The following is a 26678-nucleotide window of genomic DNA, read 5'->3' as shown; positions in this document are numbered from 1 at the left end:
TTACTTTTCTAGCACTGTGGGATTCAGGATATGTCTGGGCTTTTTAAAATATATTTGTACGTAACGTTTTTTTGAACTGAGATTATGGCGTCCTTGACTCAAGGAGCTTACAGTTTGATCATTTTTCCACGCAAATAATTTTGCAGCACACACACGCTTACTACGATCAGACTGCTTGCACCTATCAGTGTGTGGGTTCCTGAATGAAGCATTTCAGGGGATGAATAATGCGTTGTTGTGAAATATATAGGTTTTTATTACATTGCTTGTGACGTTTCTGAGAACAAAGCACCCAGCTCACGGTTTACTGCATGTTGTGTGGGCTGCAGATTAATCAGAATACAGTCTTGCCGTTTTGACTTTCCAGCTTTTGGTAGGAAAGGGTTAATTGCACCATGCACAGCCTCTCCAGCCTAAACAATGCTAAGGTTGCCCTATCTGCCCCTGGACTGTACACAATGCAGCATTAACCCTGGTTGTAGACGGAAATCTTTTCACGGTATAGTACTGCCTATTGTCTCCCCGCCGGTGGGAAAACTCGAATGTAGAATAGTGCAGAGTATCTGTGCACCTTGCCTCACCCCCCCTAACTTTCCTGTGAGGCAGTTTTCTTGTTGCAGGCTCGGGGTGGGGCATAGATATAAGGTTTCTGAGCGGATCCTTTATCAGGTGCGTTTGGATAAGAGTAGAACGTCTGAATTCCAATAAGATTAAATATTCACTCCAAGTCATTCCGTGGATTCCAACATCAGAGAAAACATGCGCACACTCTCGTGACTGCCACTTGGTCTCTCTAAATGCTCTAACCCCGGTTTTGTTTTTCTATAGACTTGTCTACGCATATACAGAATTCCAGCACTCTGTGAGCCCCATATTCTCTGTGCCAGCATGTGTACGGTCTTTAATCCTGTGAGCCTTTTCTGCAGCCCCTTCCGTTCTTTTAAAATAAGGTGAATCTCAATGTCCTCTTCCGCACTCCATCTGCGTTCATTTAACTCTCTTTCGCAGGAGGGGCAGAATGCGGAGATTCCTTTGTTGTGATAATCTCGCCCTGTGTTCTCTGCACAGAATGGCCTCTATCACCTTGCGCTCCTTGCAAATCTCCGTTATCACCTCTTCCTGAATAGAGACAGAATTCCTCTGCCCAGGGCAGATAAGCTCGGGGTTGGGCGACTTCGCTATTAAGAACAGGCGGTTCCAATGAATCTTTACCGAAACATCCGCCATTATAACGCCTGCGAAGATCCACGGAGTGCGCGGAACAGATTCTAAGCCAGATGGATCAGTCTACGTCTCGGCAAGGTGAATGGATACCCACAGAAGGGACACCACTCATCAGTAGGGCTGTACGAAATCCAAAATGGTATTGTCCCTCATTGTGCAGATGTGATGTTTAGCCTTTGCATCCTTCATAGGACTTTAATGCCTTTGTCTTCTGTCTCTCGGCAGATCACAGTCGCCTTTGTTTTCCCACAGCGTACAAACCGCAAACACAGTTTTCTTTGATATAACTTTTTTTTGGCAAGGTTACGCTGGGATAATCATTAATGACAAATCTTTTCCATAGTTCCTCTTTGGCAGTCTGTGTTGTTGCTGCTCCCGAGTGGTGGTGGGGCAAGTCCCATCCATTTCTAATACTGACACTGACCCATTGAAAAGCTCTTTCTATTGGTAATATGACTGAATGCCTTTCCTGGAAATCATTCTTGGGTCACGCTCAAAACAATAGTAAAGTACAAGCTGCTCTTCAATGGGGAGGGGGCATCATTTTGCAGGGGCAGATGTATGTGTTAAGGGTTGGCTGTGATCTTCTTCTTCATCCTGCGGTGATGTCCGGCACGTGGGGCAGGGACCCCACAGACTGTTCTGTTAGTTATGGATGATGGAATTGCTGCAATGATGGGAAGCTGCATGAAGTAAGGGGACCTCCATACTCCTTTTATCAGGGTCATCGAGGAGTCGCCTGTATCTGGCAGATGTCTGCGTAGGGCAGCGATGTATTTCAAATATCTCAGAGGTTTCTGCAACCAAGGTGCAAAGTTAAACTCTACAATATAATGTAGTTCATTGGTCGGTGCAGGTTTCGTGGTCCACGTAGTAATTAACACCTTGTATTGGAGAATGTGGGTTCTCAGTGTGTCCTGCCATTGGGGATGATGTGAAGGTTCCCTCACCCTCTGCTCGGTGTCAGTAAATACTCACATTGTGCTTGTTCTGGCTGGAGTCTCCTTGCTCAGCCGCAGTCTAGAAACCCCCATGTATCTCGAGTTCAGTCTGTTTACTTGTTTTGTTTCATACATCCCTTTGTATGCCCTACATTTCCAGGAGGCAGTCTTTACTTGTTTCCAGCTGTCTATCTTTTTTGGGTTATAAGGTCAGTGGAGTTTAGAAAGACATTGACATGGATCTTGATCATTCACCATCACTGTTATCAGATTTAATAAAACCGAATCCTGTTTTGGGTTATTATTGTTGCTGGTGCTTCTGTCTCTGTACTTATTCCCTTTTGCTGTGTTGATAATAATATTTTTCATAACCCACACCTTATTACTCTGTGTATAATCAGGTGTTGATCTGTGGTACCTTCCCATCATTCATTCTTATTGCTATTTGTAGGGTTGAAAGCCAATTGGTTGTTTGAGTGACAATTTCCAGGAACGACACTGGAATGTTGTGACCACAAACACCTTACATCGAGACACGCTCCTCAGCCGTAGCCACTGGGCCCCCTGCATACTCATCGTCGGTAGGCCAGATGCCATAACATTTTTATTTAAATACGATTTTACATCCATTCCTCACAAGTGATCAATAATTTTTTTTAAAACCCATATGTTGAATTGTGAAAATAATTTTTTCTACCCATTGCTCCACTGTTTCTATGCAGACTGTATAACTTGCTCTCTTTATATTGATGATTCATATTCCCAGTTCTGTATATTTGTGGCAGAGGTGGATGGCGTTTTGACTCTGTTAATCAAATGAAGGGCGAGTTTGACATGAATACTTACTGTTTGTTCCGACGACAAGCACTCCGATAATGACATACTTAAAGCCTCCGTTCCCAGAGACTCCAGCGTGCTTAAAAAGCCCAGACTGTGATGTCCAATACAGTAGGATTTGATTTATTGGCCTTTGCGAAATGTTTAACGAAACACATAACCATAAAACTAACCGCCCTGTCGTCTCGTATATTCAGCTTGTAAACGTAAATTAACAAGGTCGATAGACAGTAATCGGTGGGAGAGACCGCTCTCTGGATCCGGTGGCAGAGACTGCTCAGGGTCTGACCATCAGGCACAGATGACAAGGACACGTACATAGATAGAGAAGCCTGGCTGGGTGGCTTTACAGCCCACTAAAGTCATGAAAAATGTCTACTAACTGCGGTCACATTCTGTCCGTCTTAAACCCAGAACCAACATAAAAAGATGTCATCTGTGTGCCGCGGTCTAGCTTATAACTGAAAATAATAATTCTAATGTACCTAATTCTGTGCTCATGCTGCCAACTATTTTATACACGTGATTATCAGAGCTCACTGTGAAAGGGGTCAGATAAAATAAAACCTAAGATAACAGACAGAGCCTCCAGCTGATGTAACCCTCCACTGTCAGGACAAGTTCCGTCCAACGCTCATTTTATTATGTTTGCTTTTGCAGGAAAGGTGGTCGCGGTTTGGAGTTTTCTGAGCTAAAAGAACATTCATGGGGAGATGGCTGACCAGCATATCCCCGTGGGACAGGGTGTCCAGATTCGTTTTATTGATGACCTAAAAGAAAATAAGAAACCACGTAGTCGGAGATCGAAGCAAGATTCCTATGGCGTGGCTATCCGTGTACAGGGAATAGATGGCCAGCCATTTGTTGTGCTGAATAGTGGTGACCAGTCCAAATCCTCGTATGGTGTGCAAATCAAATCCCATGGAACATTCGGGAATGTTTCACCAAATCCTCCACCTGATTACCAGGGTATTTCCACTAAAGGCAGCAGAACGCTGAGGTCCATGAGCTCGGAATCTGAGCTTCCAGAAAACCCCTATGCAAACAAAAGCTACTCGCAGAGCGGCTCACAGTATAGCAGCACCTCGGATGAAGAGCAGAGCTCAAAGCCCCGCAGCAAGGCCAGGGCAAATGAAGGTGTCTCATCGAGACCAGGCCAACTGGTTCCTTCTCCCAAGGAGGAATTGAGGAGGTCTCAGTCTTATGGCTCGTTATTGGACCCCGAAGCTGATGAGCCGTATAGTTACGACCATCATTACAGTGAAAGATCGTCTACCATTGACACCACTTACTTCCAATCATCAACCAACAGCAGTGGCCTAAAGAAGACAGAAAATGGCAAGCAGACGACTGGTGGATTTAGGTCAGTGAGGACCAGTCAACAATCTACCTTCGTTACAAAAAACGCTGTATCGCAAAAGAAAAGTAATTCTGCCTCCTTATCACCAAATCAGCCTAGTGATGACATAGACACTAAACCACTGTCTTCAGTGGATTCACTGATCAACAAATTTGATGTTAAAGGACAGGTGAGAGGTAGGACAGCACGAAGGAGCCAAGCCCTTAAAGATGAAAGGAAACGGTCTCAAAGCCTGGACGGGAGAAAATCTTACCAGGATACTGCTGAATCAAGAGACCTGCCACCTGGACACCAGAGTTTGGTGCAGACAAGAGGAGATCCTCCTAATTCTGGGAACCGACCCTTTACCAGGCAGACTCTGGAGAGGGAAGACGTAAACAAGAGCAGACAGACCAAGGATTGGTTGGCCCAGAACACGGAGGAGCCAGTGACACAAAGGCAGCAGCGAACTGTCCAAGCTGAGCTTCAGGTAATTAAACAGCATGGTCAGTGTGGCCAGGATGTCGGGGTTCACTTTTTAAGTAACTGCGCTACTTCCAAACTGATAATTGCCATAAAACTGTATATACAACTTTGAGTAATCCTGAAGACAAGACCAACGACTGATTATGGTTTGAGTCTTTACAGCAGGAGAAACGGGAAGACTAGATGGTCCAATGGGTGTAGCATTGAAACTGTATATATTCTGAGTTTCTAATGGACTTGTCTGCTTTCCACAGCTGAAGAGCACGCCAGACCTTTTGAGGGACCAGCAGTCAGATGGAAGTGACCCGAACTGGCAGATAATTTATAACGTTCTCAGGGACGGGTCAGTAATAAGCACTTTTTGTTTCCTTACACATGCTCTTCTATGCTTCATCCAAACAGAAAGCCAATGAAAATCTTTTGTTTTGTGGAAATATTTTATTTTGTGCTATATATTAATGGATTTTTTTAAAATAAACGTTTTGCTTTTATTAGAAGGAATTAATATAGAGAACAAATAAAACGTGATGGATGTCTTCATGAAAGTATTGGAATGTCTGATTTAAAAAAAAAAATAAAAAAATCTTCATTCCTAAAGGTCCAGTGACGGTGACAGTATGCAACGAAGGAAGGCCAATCTACTCCTGGAGAAATTTCAGTCTTTTGGGGTGAGTGTGGAGGCTCCAGACTTGAGAAAGGACATTATGTTTCAGACTGATATTGGTTCTGAATAAAGGACTAATTATATTGGGGTCCCTCTGTATTCTGGCTCGTTTGGTGAGGCCGGTAACCACGTTATGAATTCTCTGTAGGCTTCCCCGAATGAGGAGATTAGGACCCTGACGACTCAAAAGAAGGAGCTGGAGAGGAAGGTTTTGTTACTTCAAAGTCAGTTGGACAGTGAGATAAAGGTGAGTGTGGTTCTATCAGCAAAAATAAAGATAACTAATTAAAAACAATGTCAGGGGGTATCCATTAAAAGTATTAACAAGTGGTTGGCTCCACAGCAGAGGATGAAGATGGAAACCTCACAAGAGCGACCCAAGGCCAGCGTGCAGAAGCTCGAAATCCAGCTGGAGGAGAGGGTGGAGGAGTGCTCACGGCTGAAGGAGCTGTTTGAGAGGAAGAAGGGCGAGCTGAATTCCATGTCTCAGGAGTAAGCAGACTTTACTTGTGTATATGTGTACAGACAGTCCCCGCCGCCATATGTAGTAAAAGGCATTCTGAAATCCCTAAAGTAGGAGATGGCAGTTATGGCGGATACCTTAAGATGTAAATATATATATATAAGGCTTCAACAATCAAGTATTCCTGTATGTTCCATAAACTCACCTGAGATAAAAACAGTAGGGATTTTTAATGTTCCTTCTCCCTGTCCACAAAACTATACGTGTTATGTTGGGGAGTAATGTTTCAAATTGAGTGCCCCTAGGTTCACACTCACTTGTTGCCGTTCGTTTCTTTTACAGATTAATGGAGGTACGAATGAGCAAAGAACAGGTAGAAACCAAGATGCGCTCCTTGGAAGACAAGCTGCTGGACGCGAAGGAGGAGATTTCCCAATTACGTTCGAAGGGGACGGTGTCTAGAGACAACCACGCTTTACTGAAGGTAGGCCACTTTCATATTCGCTGCCTACACTTTCTCCCAAGCTACTCCTTAGTGCAGTTAGCTTGATGGCATTGCTTCAGCTGTTATGCCTAGCGTTGTTGGTGTGCACATGTGGAATTGAAAACAAGTTGAGAATACAATAAGGTCTGAAGGTATCTATATAGTAAAAGAGAACCCTGCTCTATCTACCCCTGTACAAGTCACTAGTCAGACCACACATGGAATACTGTGTACAGTACTGGGCACCAGTGTACAAGAAAGATATATAGTGGAGCTGGAGAGGGTTCAAAGACGGGCAACCAGAGTAATAAGGGGAATGGGAGGACTACAGTACCCAGAAAGATTATCAGAATTGGGGTTATTTAGTTTGGAAAAAAGACGGCTTAGGGGGGACTTAATAACTATGTATAAATATATAAGGGGACAGTACAGAGATCACTCCCAGGACCTATTTATACCCAGGACTGTATCTATAACAAGGGGACATCCTCTACGGCTGGAGGAAAGAAGGTTTCTACACCAGCACAGACGGGGGTTCTTTACAGTAAGAGCGGTGAGATTATGGAACTCTCTGCCAGAGGAAGTGGTGATGGTAAACTCAATAAAAGAGTTCAAAAGGCGCCTGGACGTGTTTCTTGAAAGCAATAATATTACAAGTTATCGATATTAGATTAATAGGGACAGAACGTTGATCCAGGGATTTATTCTGATTGCCATATTTGGAGTCGGGAAGGAATTTTCCCCCTGGTATGGGGCAATTGGCATCTGCTTCATAAGGGTTTTTTGCCTTCCTCTGGATCAACACAGTAGGGACACAATATGTATATAGGTTGAACTTGATGGACTTTGGTCTTTTTTCAACCTTATGAACTATGTTACTATGTTACATTAAGGTATTTGTGTAACAGCCTGGACGCAGATACACTGAACTAAAAATTCAATTTCCAGGGAAAAATGCTAAATGCATGGATACACAGAAACCAATAGAATGTCTTTTTGTGGATGTTTCCATGTTTCGAACTTTGTCTCTAATCGTTTTAAAAAGAGTTGCATATGAGGCACGTCATATTAGGATAGTATTCCTTGTAATGATGAGACAAGTTTTAGTTTTCTTGCCATCCTGGGTGGGAGGGTTCGTCATGTCCATTCCGTCTTCCACCACCCTCGCTCCACATGTCTAGGAGCTGCAGGAGACTCAGGAGGAGCTTGACGAGGTCCTACAGATCAAGCAGAAGCAGGAGGAGCTTTTGAGACAGAGGGAGCGGGAGCTGACCGCCCTGAAGGGAGCTCTGAAAGAAGAGGTAGCAAATCATGATGTGGAGATGGATCGACTCCGACAGCAGTACCAGAACGACGTACAACAGCTGAGGAAGAACATGGATAATGTCTCCCAGGTATTGGAGACTTTTTTACTGAGAGAATAGGGAAAGATCATCCAGGGGTTGGAATTTGTATCTAAGTGTAGTGGTGGGTTGACTGAGTGATACTCAACAGTTCGAGATTAGACAATGCTCTCTTATGTCCTGCACTTTCTGCCCCTGACTCTGCATATAGACCAATCTGTACATTGCAATCCCAGAACAAGGGTTCATTAAAGGTTTCCTTCAGGACCCACAACAAACCTTTTAAAGTATGTTAAGCCAGTGTAGGACAGTGGATAGACCGGAGCATGCAGGAGCTTTGCTGGTGGAGGGACTGGGAATTCAGTTCACGTAACGTCCAGCTGTGTGCTTCCTCCTGTATAAATAATCTCTGTGGTTCCTAAACCCTTCCAAACCTCTCCTATCCCTCTCTATCTCTCCTGTGCTTCCTATCAACTTCTCCTGCACAGCCGATACAGCAGTTTGTTCTCTACGGTATTTTATTTCCCATAAACGCCTTCCTCCTTCAGGACCAGTTGAGCTTGGAGACGGAGCGCCAGAAAATCAACCAGGTGGTGCGAAATCTGGAGCGGGAGCTGGAAGAAAGCGGCGAAGAGATAAATCAATGGAAAGATATGTTTCAGAAAAACAAAGAAGAACTGCGTAGTGCAAAGCAGGAGTGAGTATCACTGTCCCCTGTGTAAACCCTGGCAGGTTGTTCATAAAGTTGTTGTTTTACCTCAAAGTCATTCGGCAGCAAAAACCTAAATCGAAAGAAGCGTGTCTTTAATGCAGTTATGAATAATGTTTATGTTCAGTAGAGCAGAGTGTCCAGCGTTTTGGTTTTTTTTAAACAAAATGTCATTGTTTTGGAAACAGTATCTCCTGGGGCTTTCTGACCAACAGTTTTGCTTGATGTATTTTCAGGCTGCTGCAGGTAAAGCTGGAGAAGGAGGAATTTGAGGATGAGCTGAATGAGATGAAGAACCGGTTCTCCCTACTGCAGTCTGAGTTCGACCAGGCAAAGAAGGTCTCTGTGGTAACAGGAGAAGCTGAGACCATTAAAAAGGTGTGTGGCAAGGTCTCATAGAAGGCTTCTACAAGGCCGTAGGGTTTCTATGGATAAGCTGAGGGCTATATTTAAACTTCCTGAGCCCCCCAGAGGGCTTACTTTGCCCGCTCTTCGTGACTTCTGACCCGGTCTTCAAGCTGACTTCATTAAGCAATTAAGATTAATGGTGCTGCACTACAGTTTTCTCGGTTTCCCATTGTTCCAGGAGCTACAGCGCGTTCAGGATCAGATGAAGCAGCTCTCCTTGGAGAAGCAGAGACAGGAGGAGAGTCTGCACCAGAGTGAGAGGGAGCTCTCTGCTCTGAAGGGAGCATTGAAGGAGGAGGTGTCTGGCCATGATCGGGTTACTGAGAGACTGCGCGAAAAATTCCAGAAGGAGAGTCAACAGATCAAGAAGGACCATGAGGACCTGTTTAAGGTGAGGAGCTCAGTACTGCTATATCTACGTGTTTCTAATGTACGTACAAGGGTTTGCACAGAAAGTTGCTGCACCTTGATTGTTTGTCTTCTCCAATTAGACAATAAAAAAGCTGGAGAGTGAGAAGGTAGAATCTGAGCGCTTGCTCCACATCATTGAGGGCACCCTGCAAGAGAGTAGGGATGAGAATGATGACCTGAGAAGGAAGATATTGGGGTTGGAGGCTCAGCTGAAGGAACTGAACACATTCTGTGATGACCTCCAGCGTGCAGAGACTCGGCTCAAGGAGAAGATCGGCAGATTAGAGGTTTGTCGAATGCAATCCAGAAATAATTCATAAATTCAGTGTCTGTTGTATTTAGATACTTTTAGAGATGTTGTTATATTCACGTCTGGTACTAAGAGTGCGTTTTGCCAGATGGTGATCCTTAAAGGCCACTGGTCCAACATTATATTTTTGTAATTATAATGATTCCGCTGTCACTACAAAATTTAATTTAAAGTTGACGTGTAACTTCCACCTTAGTCCGATCGGAAGCAAATGGAAGAGTCTCTGGGAGAAGCTACAGACCAGGGGCAAGAGTTTTCTTTGATTAAACGAGACCTGGAGACCCGGCTGGAGGAGTCTCAGAGGAGCCTGAGGCGCCTGACGCTGGAGTACGATGAGCTGCAGGAATGTTACCAAGAAGAAATGAAGCAGAAAGACCAACTGAAGAAGACCAAGAATGAGCTAGAAGATCAGAAGCGCTTACTGGACAAGTCGATTGACAAACTGACCCGAGAGGTGAGGTACTGGGTGGTAAAAGGAAGTTGGAATAACAAATGTGTTGTTTTAAATTGGTACTTGTGGAAGACGCTGAAGGGATGGTTGGTTTTCTGCTTCTAACTTGTGTCACTCTATTCCCTGCAGCTGGAAAACATGTCCTCTGAGTCCCGGGGCTCCCTTCAGATCTTGCAGACACAACTGGAAGAGTACAAAGAGAAGTCTCGTAGGGATATCACAGAGGCCCAGAAACAAGCCAAGGAGAAGTCGACTGAGGTGGAGAGAATGCAGCTAAATGTCAGCCGGCTGCAGGAGGAGGTAAGGAATCTTGTGACCCATGTTCCATCGCCTTTATGCTTGAGCTAGTGTATTTTTCCTGCCGTGGGTGCTCCTGTATTTACCTCCCCTCTTATGGACTGTGTCTACAGATACAGAAGCTGAAGCAGGCTCTGCAAGAAAGTCAAGCAGACAAGGAGACCGCTGTCCTCGATAAGCAACTCATCAGCCAAAGACTACAGAGTCTGGAGCAAGACATTGAGTCTAAGAAGCGCTTCCAGGATGACCGTTCCCGACAGGTGAAGGTGCTTGAGGTTAGTGCTTCATAACCTGATATGTTTGCAGGTAGAATTTCTTAATGTGTCACACGAGCAGGATATAGGTTCATTTATTCTTTAACACTCTTTAGGACAAGATGAAGCGCCTTGAGGAGGAGCTGGATGAGGAGAGAAACACAGTGGAGCTCCTGACTGAAAGGGTTAACCGCAGCCGAGATCAGGTAACCTTACATCCTTTCCACATAATACCTAGAAACAGGACAGGATTTTATATCCTTTAGACATACGGTACAAGACCTCCATGTGGGGAAAATTGCTAACTGCATATACCTTCCAGTATGAAAGGAACCTCATGGTTACACAAAGATAATAATGAATGTGAAGAACGTTTTTGTGTGTTACAACGTTACACACTGAGTTCAGACTGTCTTTACATTCTCCCTCTCTTCCCTAGATGGACCAACTGCGAGCAGAGCTGATGCAAGAGAGATCCAGTCGTCAGGATCTGGAGTGTGACAAGATCTCCTTGGAGCGACAGGTGCTTAAAATCCCAGAGCCAAACAGAGGAAGGGTGTAGGTGGGACGGCCTGCATAGGAATTCATAAATAGTGAATGAACCTGACAGTGAGAAGCAGAGATGGGAAGGAGGCTGGAAGCAGAGGACAGTCAAGAGAAAGGGAAAACTGTACCGACACAGTACAGTCCTAATTTTGGACCTTGAAGATGGATCCATTTTGGCGTAGACTGCGTGGGACAGGGTACCCTCTCCACGACATTTCCACTGGGCCCCTGTGTTTCATGTCCCTTGGATTATCTGACGTGTTCAGCCCAGAGAATGTGAAGTTTGATTTTTAACGTCTCTCTCCTACTTTAGAACAAAGATTTGAAGAGCCGTTTGGCCAGCATGGAGGGCCAGCACAAGTCAAGTGCTAATGTATCCCAGCTAGAAGCCAACCTGCTGGAGATCCGGGAGAGGCTTCAGTCTGAGGAGAGGTATTGACAATAATTAAATGCGCCTGGTAACATTGTTATTCATCAAAACCCAACAAAAATGGGAAATGTTGCTCTGCGTTTGCACATGCTCTTGTATGCTTTTGCTCGTCTCTCCTGCTAACCTGGTATATTTGTCTTAGTCAAACGCCAGAAGGGGTGAATGTGGCAGGTGCTGTAAATGTGTTTCACAAAATATGTTTGGAACTTAAAACTACTGTTGTGCGATTTGCTTCACTTGACAACGGCAGCTTCCAGACTCCCAGTTATGGATATCTGATGTATTTGCATCCTTCTGTTGTGTTTTAGGGAAAAGAACAATTTGTTGTCATCAAATCGTAAGCTGGAGCGAAAGATAAAGGAGCTGAATATTCAGCTGGAGGATGAGAGGCTCCAAGTTAATGACCAGAAGGATCAGGTATGGGGGATGAGTAAATAGATGGTCAACCACCACAATGTAAATCACTCATCTAACATTGCACTTCCTTGTGATCTTCCCAAAGCTGAACTTGCGTGTCAAAGCCCTGAAGAGACAGGTGGATGAGGCAGAGGAAGAGATCGAGCGAATGGAGGGGCTCAGGAAGAAAGCTGTGCGAGAGATGGAGGAACAGCAAGAGATAAATGAGCAGCTTCAGGCGCGACTCAAGACCATGGAAAAGGAGACCCGGTAAGAACTAGAAAAGTGAGGAGCCGAGATGTGCACTAATGAAAGGGTGATTGGTACAGATGGCCGGTATAAGGGTCATTCCCAATAACCAAACCTTTGATTCCTCTCAAATCCATGCTTACTTTGTCAAGATCCAAAAATATATAGTCTGTCATCTAAAAGGTAACTCTTAATGGGGATTTTTAACTGGTAACAAGCAGGAGTATTCCTCTCTGTCCCTTGCAGACGTAAGCCTGTGCGTCCTGCTGCCAGCGATGACCTCAGCTCGGATGGAGAATACGACAGTCTGTATGATCCCAGCTCCATCACATCTTTACTCACAGAGAGTAATCTCCAGACCAGCTCCTGCTGAAGGTCCCATAGCTGGGGACACCGCCACAGGATAACGAGCACCTTGGAGAAGAAGTAACCAGCTCATGGTGCAGGGAGACGTTCCTTTGTGAATGTAAATTCTGACTTTGCTATTTTGAGTCGGCGGAGCATCCATCCACACATCCTCCCCAAACATTTTCCGTGTTATATTTGTTGCAGCCAGAAGGATAGCTATAACCTGTTGTGCCTTTCAGACTGACTAGCATTGGGCTTTTTGTCTAGAGATTGTTTTAAATTCCACAGCCAATGTATTACCAGATTCATGGCGACGGCTGTTTGATAAGCCATGTAACTTATGCACCTACGCTAAAGACTACCTAACAAGCCGTGTCTCCATCTGCCCCCTGCCCAATCAAGAGCACCCCCAGGGGGCATTTACTGGCTACCTTGTCTCTTTAACATGCCTCCGCTACTAAACGACCAAAAATTGAAGATTTTCTGAACAATGACCAGTGACTGTCTGTAAAACTTGGCGAACGTTTTGGGAGACTTGAAATCGTCTAGACAGTGAACTAAGTGTCTGATTTGAGTGACCTGCAAACTCGGTGTCATTTTTCCAGAATGTAAAATTGTGGGGTCCCTCACCCCAGCTCTCTGCATTGGTCTAATACAGAAGGTACGGATTGGGGAATTCTGAGCATAGAGAGTGAGAGGACATTCACTCATTGCCTTTATGGGACTATACGCAGGTGCTATGGCCTTTCTCCTCTGCAATATTTGTAATACCCCATTGTTCTGACACTCACCTGTGAACCGTCTGAAAGAGGGCTCAGAGAATTGCATCTTTGTTTTTTGCTTGTTGCTATATGACATATGTATTACGCTGTATCCAACAAACGGGTGGGAATGTTTGAGGTCTGCATGTTCACGTATTCTGGTGAATTTTGTTGTGAAAATGTTTCTGTTTCTGCATGGGAGTAAAGTGAGGAGAGGGAGGGTGTCTATTCTGTGTTAAAGGGAATGGGGCAATTAAAAAAAAAAAACAAAAAATATTTTTATGTGTGTTTTAAATATAACTTTACTATTTCTAATATAAATGGGAACAAGTTTTATAAGAGATGCTTATTCAAATGTATACAAATTATAAGGGTTATATTATGCAAGGTTAAGCAAATCAAACTAAAGGGGGCTTTGCACAAATAAATATGTTTGAATCTACACTTTACGTTCGATCTATATATATATATAATCTGAATCGGAGTCCCTGCGATACAGCACACTCAGGAATGTTACTAAAATACACCACCAGGAAACTGCCTGACTCAATGACAAATGTTCAATGTTGATGTACCTTCCAGAGTCGAATGTTCTGCCTACAGATGATTGTTTATATCACATTTTATAATTAATCTGGGGGCTTTTGTTTAGAAGTACTGTTTAATGAAGACCGGTTAATAAAGTACCTTCTGATTTTCTACACTGTGTGTTTTCCTTGGTGGTAATTCAATTGAAAGAACTAATATGTTGGTTGGGTGGATCTGCAGACTGTTGAGTTATCTAAAGACATGGTGGTGGGGGGGGGGTAAGAGGACGGTTCTTATAATGCAGCCATCAAGTAACTCTTTGTTGTTGTTGGGCTTCACCCATGGGGAGTGCACGGGGAATTCTGGGTATATAGCAAGAGGCGTTAATAGCGGTAAGAGATAGAGCTGGCCATGTCGCTTTACAGGTCTCCGGTCAGACAGTATTGGGTACAGTTATTACGGTGAATAGAGAGAATCTGGGGCAATTAAAAATTATCACAGCTTGGAGGAGATAAGGTAAAAACATTTAAAGGAACTAAACCAAGTATATGAGGCATGGATATTTCAAAGGAAACAGGACATGGTCTGAAGAGTGTAGATTGTAAGCTTATGAGCGGGGACCCTTTTTACCTAATGTATCCGTTTGTCTTTGTCAGTTCTGGTTTCCTCGTGCCCTTTGAATGCGTGCGTGTTGTAAGGAGCGCTGTGGAAGTTGCTGCTGCTATATAAATAAAAGATAACGAGAGGCACAGAGGTTAGATGTAGAAAGTATCACGCTGTTCTTTGGGACCGTAACTGCCACATTCATTGTCCTGTAACGATTCCACCACTAGATGGTGGTGATGCTGAAGATTCTTTGGGAGCCTAAAGCAATCCCGAGTTTAGCGACTCCCTGAGATCACCCAGGTAACGTCTCGCTGACGCGCATGCGTGACCATCGTGTAAGTGGGGTGTGGTTTCAGATAAATGTTTAGTCTGTACCGGTACACAACTTAATACGCAGGGTATCCCTGTGAGTATTGCCTTTCAAACCCAGTGACCTCTAGGGGCACCACACACTCACTCAAGACAGGTCCAGCTATCTTTTGAGGGATAATCGCGTGCAAGGCCAACATGTCCCCTTCACATGTGCAGCTTGTGTTACAGTCACACGTCAGCCGCTTGTGTGCATCACACAGGCATGTCTGAGGAATGCGTCAGCCGTTCAGAAATTCCCCCTGCAGCCAAAGGACAACCTTCCATCCACCTGACAATCGGGGTGGGAGTTTGAGACACCTGCCCCCTGCATACGAAAGGCAGGTAGATGGGGTGGGGTAAAAAACACTATGTGTAAATACTCACACCCTGCATTACATCTATTTATAGAGTTTAAGAAGATTCCATCCACGGCATGCTACAGAGAAAGAGGAGGGCCCTGCTCATGTGAGCTTACACTCTATCAGGAGGTTAAGGGGGAAATGATAGAGGCCAACTTACTGATTTACGTAACGACACAAATCTCAGATAGTACTAATATAATTTGTATCTTAAAAACTTGCTGTTTATAATTCTTTATAGTTCTATCTTATATTTCTTACTGTGTTCCAAGTAATGCTTGAATGGAGAGGGTGGACATGTGTTATTTTTTATATGGGGTCCTCTATGAGGCCGGCTCGGATTCATCCTCGCCCCTATACTGCCCGCTCATACCCTCCGTACACTCAACATCTTCTCTCATGCAAATCAGAGAGGTCGGGTTTGTTTCCATTCTGTACCGGGAGCCCCTGTGACTTTCCTTTCGGGGAGATAAACAGTCAAACGATGTTCTTTGTCTTGGCAGAAAAGATTGGAAACCTTGTTTTCTTGCGCGCTGTGTAGGAGCCACGCTGGTGTCACATGTTATCTTCCAATAAGCAAATGTTTTTGGAGGCTTTTTTTTTTTTTTTTATTTGGAGAGGACGCTTTGCGACTCTAGCAGCCAATGGGTATAAAATTGTACGGTATTTGTTATGGGAAGAAAATGATAAAATCTAGTAAAGCTTTGTTACATGAATTAGATTGCAAGCTTCCGTGGCTACTTAGGCCTCTTGCTCAGCATGTTAAGCCGTTATCTGGTTTGTGGGAGTTTTGTGAAGGCACAGATAGCGCTGGAGGGTAAAGGTTACATATATTTGTGTGCAGCTCAGAGAGTCAGGGAACGGTTATTGACTGAGTTCTTTCCCTAGTTTTAAACACATTGTCGCACAATCATTGACTGGAAGCCTGCGTGGCCTCTTCCACCTTCTTATCTTAACTCCAGCAAACTGCCATAAATGAGAGATAACAGGAAATACAGAAAATAATTTTTGGTGTATAGGTCACGGCTATCAGATTCACGATGGGCAGCTTCAATGTCGCCATAGCATTCTGCAGAAGTGAAAATGCGCAAAGGAACGGGAGTCCAGGACTCAGCATGCAGTGAGATTGCACGTTTTTGTCATGGATATAGGGCAGCAAAGACGAATTTCTGGACTCCCAATATTATTTCATCTGTTTACCCCGTTCATTGTGTTACGGTTAAGCTCATACACAAAAAGAAAGGTTGGAATGCAGCACTCAGCAGTGAAATGGTGCACGAGCCAGGGTACCACCAAGTCTCTCAATAAATCCAAAATAAAGAAGCAGCAGGCGTGAAATAAACTCACCTTATCATTTGAGTGCTGAGCCTCTGCTTCTTTATTACGGTTAAGCTCATGTCATTATGTCCTAGGCACGCCTGTTTGTTGCGTTGCCCGGTTTTCCTGTTCCTCTTGCGCTCTCGCCTGTTCTCAGCCATGATTTTCCCGGTGGGAATGCCCGCTGAGCTCTCGACACGATCGCTACAGCTGCCTGTTGCTCTACCCGAGGGGATAGGTGGGAGTCACGATGGGGCACAGGCTGGGGTGGAGAGACCACTCTGGTTTTCTTCATGACATCTGGATGAACGGGGTTTGGTAACCTCAGTCCTGGAACTCTTGTCCAGCTATATCATGGACCTGGGGACCATCGTTGGCACTCAGGGTCCTGCCCCAGGATCAGGGTGCTTTTTGGACTAGGACACCTTGGGACCCTGAGCTATCCATCGGTGTTGCCGCCGATCCATCGGGATCACCCCAACATCAGTAAGTTTGTGTTGTATGGGTATCGCTGGCTATGGTGACCGGTCTGTGGCGCCAGGCTGTCTGGGCCGGGTAATGTAATCATGCTTTGCGTGTATATAAATAGGCATGCTTCTAATATACTCAGTTCCTGTTTTACCTCAACACTGGTTCTGTCTGATGTTTAGGGTAACATGCTGTAATAGCTATTTTTTCAACAGCGCTGTATTTCAACTGCGTATCCGGGGTCAAGGAGCGGCTTCCGGCGCTGCATCAGTCGCAGTTTTAAACTCACTTTAGCATATCATTCAGTCGTTATCCGTGTGACGGCCGACATTAGCTGCGTGGTGACCGAGGGTCATGGAAGCTCAAGTTCAACAACAGCTGGAGACAAAAGCGGTTGCTTTAAAACCTGCTGAAAACGCCAAAGTGTTCAGCGCAGGCAGCCATTTGTGTTCTGAGGATTTTTCAGCATATTTAATAAATAAATGTTGAAATGCCCCCTGTATACAGGGGAATGCGCTAATGGCTGGTGGTTCTCCAACCAAGGTGTTAATGGAAGGAGCCTTTCTCAGGAGGGGAGGAGGGCGGTTTAATGTGTCTGTGAGAGGCCGGCTCCCTCCCCTGCCCTAGGGGGGTAGAATGAGCTCATTGCTTGTTTTTACAGACAGAGAGGGAGGTCTGAGACGGCTGCAACATTCCTAGCATGTGATTTCTGCGCCAGGACCTGCTGCCGCATTCACCAGCAATTCAACACTTTACTTCATTAAGTACATCTGTACAGAACATCAACGCTGTCAGAGCGGGGATAATATTCAGAACGCGGGGTTACAAGCGGCCAACAACCCAAACCGCCCCAGCGTCAGGACTGTGAGATTCCTGAGGCTTCTTTTTCCTCTTCAGGCTAGTTCTGGGTGTGAGCCTCGAACAAAACAAGTCCTTTCAATAAAGGCGGTATTTTGTGATTATGCTGCACTTTTTACACACACATACAGTACATACAGTACATACTGTATATGTTCAAAGTTATTATTAGGATAAAAAAATAAAAAAGCACCCGCAGTTTTAAGTTATAATTTGGTACCTAAAGAGGGAACAGTGAGCAGAGCAAACATTACCTTCCATTCCATATAAACTCCATTAAATCGAATCCATAACAGCACATGCCGCTTGGGAGGACATAAAGACTATGAGAATATTTCACGTTTGTTGTTTGTTTTTTAATTACCCGTTGCACACTTGATTTGATGGTTTATGTAGGTTTGTGCCTCATGTTACATGCTTTCAAAAAAAAATTCTAGAAATTGAAACATTTCATTATTCATAATGTTTTTGGGTGGTATCCGCTTTCCCTTACACATTTCTTTTTCATAATTTTTCAAGCCCCCGGGAGTCCTCCGTAATCCATGCCGATTCTGTTATGGCTCTGCTTGTGTTTTTTCACCCCGGGGATTTTTTGATTCAAGATGACATTGCCTGTCACTGGTAAGTAAGATATACAAGCAGGGTACATAATTCCCTCCAATTCCACGCCAGGGGGGGGGGGGGACATACTTCACATAGCATGTGTCTGCGATTACCAGCCTCTTTACATATTCCAAATACTGTTCTTCTGTTCCTAACCCTCTACATGCCGAGAATACACCCCCCCCCCAAGTTAACTTCGTCAGTGACTGCACAGAAGACATAATTCATGGCTTTTCAAAGATCCGTCATCTCTTTGGCTGCTTTTCGGCCGAGTGATACACAAAGCTCAAGAATGCTCAGAGAGACACTGCTGGCCGCCCAAGGACAAAGGTTTCTAGCAAACATAACAGCCCTGCCGTAACGTGACCGCCGGGAGAGGCCGTCACCTACCGCACTCGCACTTAAATAAGACCTAGAAACTACAAGGTCTTTAACTTTAAAGTCAGGGTGAGGGACAAACTCTTGCGGCGACCTTCTGAACGGATCTTCTGAACCTCGAGATGATCGGGGAGGTTGTCGAGATGGTAACAGGGCAGATTTTCAGAGTAAACGACAATGAGTACATTTTCTGGGTTAAAAGGCAAATTCTCAGTATTAGGGTGAACACGCAGAGTTTGTAGACTTTGGGTGGGTGGACATAGTCTTCTGGTCCCGAGGAGACAAAACATATTATTTGGTAGATGGGCAGGTTCTTTGGGCCCATTAAGTTGCATGACACTGAATTACCAAATCATAATAACCGCACTCTTGGAGCGACATACAGTGTGTGTGAAGCGCTCACACCTCGTTGCCTGATAATCGAGTCTTCTTGGCATTGCTTCCATGCAGAGATAGGTAGAACTTCTGGGATGCCAGCTTTTCTAGAGCTGTTCCAATCATTTGAATGACCCGCCTGATTTTATTAAATGGTCGTTACTCAAAGGATCTCAATGGGAATGATTTTCACCGCACTCTCCAGTGTCAGGAATCGCTTTGAAACCGTTGGGCAAACTGCTGTAAATCAGCCTGACACGTCATTATGTTTGCAGATTCTTGTGGATCTGAGGCAGTCCCTTTTAATCCAGGGAGGGGGCTGAGCACCTGTATGATATCCTGACACGTGTGACAGGTCTGTTTTACATCTTGGGATCATCCTCAGCCTGTTTACGGGATCAGCGATTTTCAATAACCTTTAAGGCGATGAGCATTTCCTTTTCGTACTCGTGGATCATGGCCACTTCAGGAAAGGGTTAATTTGTCTTGGCGGCAGTGAATGGGGAGGTGGCGCCACAGGTTCAAAGCTGCCTTATTAGGACAATCCACCCTTCCTGAGATAATACGAACACCTCTTACCTGCTCGCTGACGTCACCTGGATACCTGGGACAGTGAATCACTTTGCACCTCTGCTGCCACATTTCAGCGCATTAACTGATATTATCTATGCTCACATGGTCCGCAATAACTTAGATTAACCCCCCTCAACAATACCAGAAAAAAATAACCAATAGTGAACATTACATGATGTGATTAGAACCCTTGTTTCAAGAGCTTTCAGTCTAGTGGTACATAAAGACTAACCAAAAAGAGCTTTCCATCTAGATGCATAATAAAGGACGGTGTCCCAAGGAGCTTACAGCCTAGCGGAATAATAGCAGACCCTGTCCCAAGGAGCTTACAGTCTAGCGGAATAATAGCAGACCCTGTCCCAAGGAGCTTACAGTCTAGTGGTATAATGGTAGACCCTGTCCAAAGAACTTACAATCTAGCGGTATAATGGGAGTGTGCTGAATTAGTTAAGCTGCTGGTTGCTGAATTCTCTATTTGCAATAGCCAGTTCACATTCACTATAACAACTAGTCTGCTGTTGTACTGCACTGCAGAACATGTTGGTGCTTTGTAAACAAAAAATGACTGCATGCCAGGTATTTCCACCCAGCCCCTCCCTAAGCCAGCCTGCAGCCAATCCAAAAGTGTGTGACCAGGGTGGGTGTGGCTGGTTTGTGTCTGATGTCATGGTGCAGTTAAAGGGCTGTTGCCCCTCCCTGTGCTCAGTGGTAAGGCTGCTGGTGTGCGGTGACTGCCAGCCAGGGACTCGTCCTGAGGAAGGATGAACAGCTTGTGTACCCTGCAGCAGCTCAACCCTGAGCAGGAGCAGGTCAGTGGCCCCTGTCTGTGCGGGGATGGGGACATGATAGCTTATTTATATATTATAAACATATATATATATATACACACATACATACACACACTAACCCATCTGTGACATGGGGCGAGTCACACGGTTGTGTTACGTTGTGTCCGCACATTTCCGAGGGGCTTTCTACAGCTTGATCCCGTCTACATGTTGGGTATAATGTGTAACACAACGTGTATCGGATGTCTACGTCTGTAGTGTGTGACTATGTTGTACTCGTACAGCTGTCGGCCTGATTGCGTATACTCTAGACACTTTTCCGTAACTCTGTTAAAGGTAAAGCAGCCGCTGGGACGAGCTGTGACGCTGTATTATTGACACAGATGACCCATAGCTTGGGGTTTCCCGTCAGCTGTATGACAATGACGCTGAATAATTTGTGGGTCACGCAGCTCTCTTTGTGGTCCACCTGTGAATAATTTGTAGGGTACACTGTGTTGGCATCTGGACAGAAACCTACATCAAACACCCGAGTCGCTGTTATTTAGCACGCAGGGCGCGTCGGACTCCCCCTGCCTCGCCATCTGGGAACGGGATTATTGGGATATATTTGGGAATTTGAGTTCACTCTTTAGGGGCTGCTGATGAAGGAGGGAGCTGCATGGTGGGCAGGTTGGCTTATACAGCTCCATAACACGGCACCACCAAAGGATTTTCCAGCGAGGTCACCTTCCAGTCCAAGAATTTACTGACAGGACAGGTTCGGTATATGCAGAAATGCCACCATTTCTGTAAGAAGGGAGGAATCGATCCGAGAGCCTGCTTATCCAGTAACACCCTCTTACTCAACAGGAAATCAATCCGCCTGACCCTCAGAGCTAGCAATTTACTGTAAGCTCTTACGGACAGGAGCTTCATCGCCAGCATATTTAAACTTGCAAAGTCACTGACTTACACTTACAACGGCAATGGACAATAAACAAAAGGCAATTGCTGGGTCTGAGATATTAAGAGGAGCTAAAGAAATTAACTTACAGAAAGTGAGTTTGTGGGACAGTTTCTACGCCGTGGAGCTCGTCACTAATTCTAAACTTTGCGACAAAGTGAAGTTTATCAAAAAGGATAGCGAGTAGAAACGAAATGACCGCAGCTCAGAGGCGTGGTGACATTCCCGCGCCTCACAATTACAAAGCAGCGGCGCAAGAAACCGGATAAACCACAAAACCAATCCCTTGTTTTTTACTGCGAGGTGCGAGCGCATTTATAGGGTGATCAGTAGAGAGTTAGTGGGATGCGTAGGGAACAATGGGGCTGGCTCAGGTTTCACGCTGGGGAAGGGATCGGAATGTCTGGATTCCTGTGGGAACAGACAATTTAACCTTTTACTATCCCCTTATACTGCCAGTGACTAACGACCCAGAATCCTATGCAAGTAGCGTGTGTAATCAGCAATGGTTAAAGTTAGGTTATTTAGCAGCTGGATTACAGATTCCCTGGAAGCACCATGGATGGTATTCAAGTGATACTCGTTACTGATGTGTAGTGTCGCATAATGTGTTTTTGCCCCGATTGGGGGTAACTTTTTCCATATGCAGCTGTATCGCCTCTGAGTGCAGCCCGTATGACCCGTGATTTAATCTGTGAGTGTGTGGTGATACTCACGATAGTATTCTGAATCCACAATGGGTTTCGGCATAACTACTTCATATGTCACGGCACCGTTATACACATTTTAATTTATCCTATATTCAGATTACTGGTTATCTATTACAACGCATTACGCAATCCGGGTCATTGTTTGGGACATGGCTCATCCCCAATGTTTATTTTACGAGCTCAGTGAGTAAGGTGAAACTCTCACTCGCCATGCGCACGCCAAGTAAAGTAAAGAAGGAAAGGTGGAATGCATTCATGATGATGACAATTCGCTTTCAAGAAACTCAAAACCAGTTTTATCATTTTACTCCTGCTGTGCTGACAGCGAATCCCCCTGAATAGGAGAAAAGATTTCCTGTGGTTACCGAAAATTATGCATTCGGTATAATCGTTGTCAGGTCTCGAAGAGTATGGTATCCTTTACATAAGTTGGGGAGTATGACACGAGGCAGAGTCTGTGTGTCCCTGAAGGTTATTTGGATGCCCGTATACTCAGTTGACATCTTGCATTCTCTGTCAGGACCTTGTGAAGACTCTGCGCTTGACGTTACGTGAGGACCAGTCTCCAGAGAGGACAGACACCGCAAAGGTTAAGGTGAGATCTGTATCCTCGCCAGACAATCCGAGCTGATTCACGCGTAATTTAGTGTTTCATTTATATATAAAATGTTTATCGGCCAGGCATTGCAGCCTTCCATAGGGTCTTTAGATGGATGACGGTGATGTTTCTTGACGATGATGGTGATGTTTCGTGCGTGTGTGTCACTCTTCGAAGCTCCGAGCTCAATTTACAGGGCTCTGTCTTCAGGAAGTGGCCACTCCTGTTTTAGAACGGCTTGTTCTGAACATGCTGACGCTAATAACCGATGTTACTTTTTCAGCCGGTAGGACGAGCCTTTGCCCTGGTCTCTTCACGACCTCTCCACGGATCCCGCTCCTTAAATTCTGAGCTAATTAAGTCCACGGATGGAGATGAAGAAATTATCAAGGTATTTGTCCACAGATGAAGAATGATAATGAAAGAGACTAGTAGTTTTTCTTATGATCACGCCGTGTTCCTTATGCACTTCTAGGTCTACCTTAAAGCCAAAGCTGAAGATAAAGCCAACCATGAGTGGAATGTCAGCCAGCTGAGGAACGAGGTTCGCCATATTCAAGAGGTGAGCGTCTTGGTGTGAGGGACGTGGGGTCCTGTCCTAATGCATGAAGCACACCAGGCAGGTGATGAGGCCCTTGAAGGTATAGCACGATCATGAACTAGAATTGTCTCTGTAGCGTGATATTGGGGCGTGGCATGACCAGAGATTCTGTAGAATTAAGTTATAGGCCCAGCAGAATAATTGGTTGTGAACAAACCTGTGCACTCTCATCAGAGACAGAGCGCTCCTGTGTTTTCCTGTTTACCACTAGAAGCCTTAAAATGACTTCTTAATCCAGGCTCGAACTTCAATCAAAAACCTGCGTGAAGAAATTGAGCCAAACTCCTGTAAATCCGGAAAAGAAGAACGCCTGCTCAACAAGGTAGAGTCAAAATGGAATGTCTCACATGTGACAGGAACAAAACGGCCTTTTTTATTAAGAACCTCTGAACATTTAAGTCAAGGGAGGAAACGGCCACCGAGCTATTTCTTCCAAGGTTGGTTGGGTTTCCTTACAGAAACCAGTTAGAGCGCTCTCTGTACTTATTTAGCTTTTGGACACAAAGTGGCGACCTTGGGTAGCGTAATCCTTGCCGTGTGGCAGATCTTGTGGAGACTCTTTATGTGGGGCAAACTCTTCGTTCCGTATCAAAGGTATAAAGTGTATTTGTGATGAAGAGGTAGCGACTTGTTTCACTAGAGCTGAGTGATGTTGACAGTCTTAGCATGTATTCGGGAGGAAGAGAAGGACATTTCAATTCCCACCTTCTCATTGGATTTTCTTGCTTGCACAGGACTTGCAGAATGGAGTCAGACATTACAGGGACTCTTGCAGGGCGACTTCGAAAGATGAAATGGTAAGATCAAGGAGACTGGTTTTGGTACTCTTGAATATTTCAGCTTGCATTTTTTTTTCCTGGAATCCGTTCAAGGTCTGACACGGAACACCGATTCCCTCTTTTGTAGGAAGAGGAATTTACGTTGGATAGTGGGAAAGACCTTCGAGAGACAGCTCAGAGGTTGTATGCAAAGCTCCAAGAAGTAGAGAAAAAGCAGCAAAATGAACGAATGCTTTATGAGGTTTGCTTCTAGGAAATCTTCACTGCACTCTTCTTATTCTGGATTGTTTTAACCTTTGTAGCATCCTAAAATGTTTCTATTCCCTCCAGGACAAGCTGAGTAGATGTCGACAGGAGATGGAGCAGAGCAACCGAGCACGCAGAGAGGCACAGCATAGCTCCGTGCAGCATCAGAAAGAAGTAGAAGACCTCAGGAGGCTACTGATCAGCATGGAAAATGTAAGACATTGAGGCAGTTGATGGAAATATAGAAATACGCTGGCATTTTTCAGTACATGTCCTTCCAGACGTATCCATAATGCAGTGGCTGCTGGAGAGTCATAGCGGTGGCAGTCAAGCAGCACATCAAGGTCCCTGCGTTATGTGGGATAAGTGTCAGAAATGGAAATGCGAAGACCAGGAGAATTAGTCTAGTTGTTAGCGTACTCCTAGCGTGTATTCTTCATCCTCAATAACTTTTGCAGCGGGATTCAGCCATTGCCAATACCCCCATTCACACTACAGTTTGTGTTTGTAGGAACACCAAGAACTGCAGAAAAAGATGAAGGAAAACGAGGAGGAACTGGAGAGCGTGAGGGCACAGAAACAGCAGGACGGACCTCTTCAGGCAAGGTAGGAGACATCAGACAATCAACATAAAAATTAGTGTGGAAGAAATGGCGATTAGAACTAGAAGACAAGGAGAAGATAAGATGCAAACTCCATCCAGTAATGATAAAGCTGTAGCTTTAACAAATGACACAAGAGTCACTCTTTACCTTCCTGTTCTAATGTCTACCATCTGTGCCTTCCTGTCCCTGCTCCAAGTTGTCGCTTTAACCCTTATATCAATTTATAGATGTGAAGAGCTGGAGAAGACGGTGTCTGGGCTGAAAGAGAAGATTCATCACCTGGACGACATGTTGAAGAGTCAGCAGCGCAAAGTTCGACAAATGATCGAGCAGGTAAATAAAATGGCCCGGCATCCTTGCATTTTCTGTTGGGCTGATGTGGATTGAAGCATTGTCATTTAATTCAGAGGGTAGTAAGACTAGACTCCCTGCAAAAGTTTTTTTTGGAATGAGAAAATCCAGAATAAGTAGACATCATCCTGAGACCCATCAGGAATCCTTGGACATCTCCATGATATAAGTAAAGCACGTGGGTTGTGGCAAAGCTCTTTTATATTCATCATGTTAGCAACTTGACGTGGCTGTATGATAAGACGACGTAGGATTGGTATTTTCTGCTCTCATTGCTGTTTTTTTACATGCTCTTTCTAGCTCCAAAACTCCAGGACAGCCATGCAGGAGAAAGACTCACTAATCCAGGACCTGCGGGAGAAGGTGTCGTGGCTTCAAGCCGAGGTAAGTGGGCATTCCCAAGCTGCGCATGCTTACTATATACTCCTCTACAAAACTATATGATTTCGCAGCATCTTTTATTCATTTCAGAAAATACCATGGGTCATGTTCCAATCTCTGGGTATTACATGTTTTAGAACGAGATGCGCGATTTCATATAATGTTCTATTAATTAGGTTCTTCGAATAGATTCACACAAACAAAAGAAGAATAACAATAATGTCCCAATGGCTTGTATATAATGACTTAGAACGAGGATTACATTGTTCTTTTTGTAGAACAAGTACATAACTCTTCAAGAACAAATATCTCAGGTTTTTTTTTCTTTCCATTAAACTACTCAGGACATTCCTGTAACTCTCATCACACCGTAAAGCCTAGAACCTTGTCTTAACTCGGTCTATTCTACATTGCAGAACCTTGAGCTGCAGGACAAACTGGAACATTTTGCATCTTCCCAGAGTGCAAATACATACCGCCTTCCGAGGAGTTACTCCAGGCCAAACCTGCAGAATGTGTGAGTTATGCTGGTAACTAGGATAATATCAAAAGCTAATGTCCAGATTACATCATAGGAGCAAAGGGTGGCTTCTTCTAGTCGTATCCATTGCTGAAGTCTTGTTAACTCACGGATTGTTTCTTTGTGATTGCAGAAAACGGGTTTACATACCCTCTGGTTCTGGGAGACCCTTTCCTGTCATTAAGCTTGTGGAGACATGAGATTGGGATCTCTACAATGTGGACCAAAGCTGGACCCTAATATAATATTCTTCCTTTCTGGCATCCATGCGGAGAGAGGTTCAACCAACTAATTTTAAGGCACATCGACTATCCTGACTAAAGCATCTGACCTGCAGCTTTCACTGGTGACTGTCCAGGCAAAGATACATCACCAAAGAGACTGTG

At 44.6% G+C, this 26678-nt stretch overlaps 2 protein-coding genes across 2 annotated transcripts; both read left to right on the top strand.

The window, feature by feature from the left end:
* Positions 1 to 3703: 3703 nt before the first annotated feature.
* Positions 3704 to 12615, top strand: LOC149272660 (cingulin-like). The gene is given in 20 exon segments (XM_089506853.1): positions 3704 to 4831; positions 5082 to 5170; positions 5426 to 5495; positions 5640 to 5738; positions 5835 to 5983; positions 6297 to 6438; positions 7620 to 7832; positions 8330 to 8478; positions 8727 to 8872; positions 8904 to 9289; positions 9390 to 9596; positions 9816 to 10073; positions 10200 to 10370; positions 10481 to 10642; positions 10738 to 10827; positions 11061 to 11144; positions 11481 to 11599; positions 11906 to 12014; positions 12100 to 12263; positions 12489 to 12615. Coding segments are annotated over 20 exon segments (4050 nt in total). The 5' UTR covers positions 3704 to 3715.
* A 7913-nt stretch (positions 12616 to 20528) lies between these two features.
* LOC149272659 (tuftelin-like) lies at positions 20529 to 26476 on the top strand. The gene is made up of 12 exons (XM_089506863.1): positions 20529 to 20576; positions 22732 to 22806; positions 23093 to 23200; positions 23285 to 23371; positions 23649 to 23732; positions 24145 to 24207; positions 24317 to 24430; positions 24520 to 24648; positions 24947 to 25041; positions 25268 to 25373; positions 25692 to 25775; positions 26426 to 26476. Exons 1-12 carry the CDS (start codon positions 20529 to 20531, stop codon positions 26474 to 26476), a joined length of 1044 nt encoding a protein of 347 aa, XP_089362989.1.
* Positions 26477 to 26678: the final 202 nt, after the last annotated feature.

The sequence above is a fragment of the Sceloporus occidentalis genome, unplaced genomic scaffold (assembly GCF_023333645.1).
Source record: "Sceloporus occidentalis isolate IW3139 unplaced genomic scaffold, rSceOcc1.0.p SCAF_427, whole genome shotgun sequence".
Taxonomy (NCBI): domain Eukaryota; kingdom Metazoa; phylum Chordata; class Lepidosauria; order Squamata; family Phrynosomatidae; genus Sceloporus; species Sceloporus occidentalis.
The sequence above is the reverse complement of the archived record's forward strand: the minus strand, read 5'-3'. Positions and strand labels throughout refer to the sequence as shown.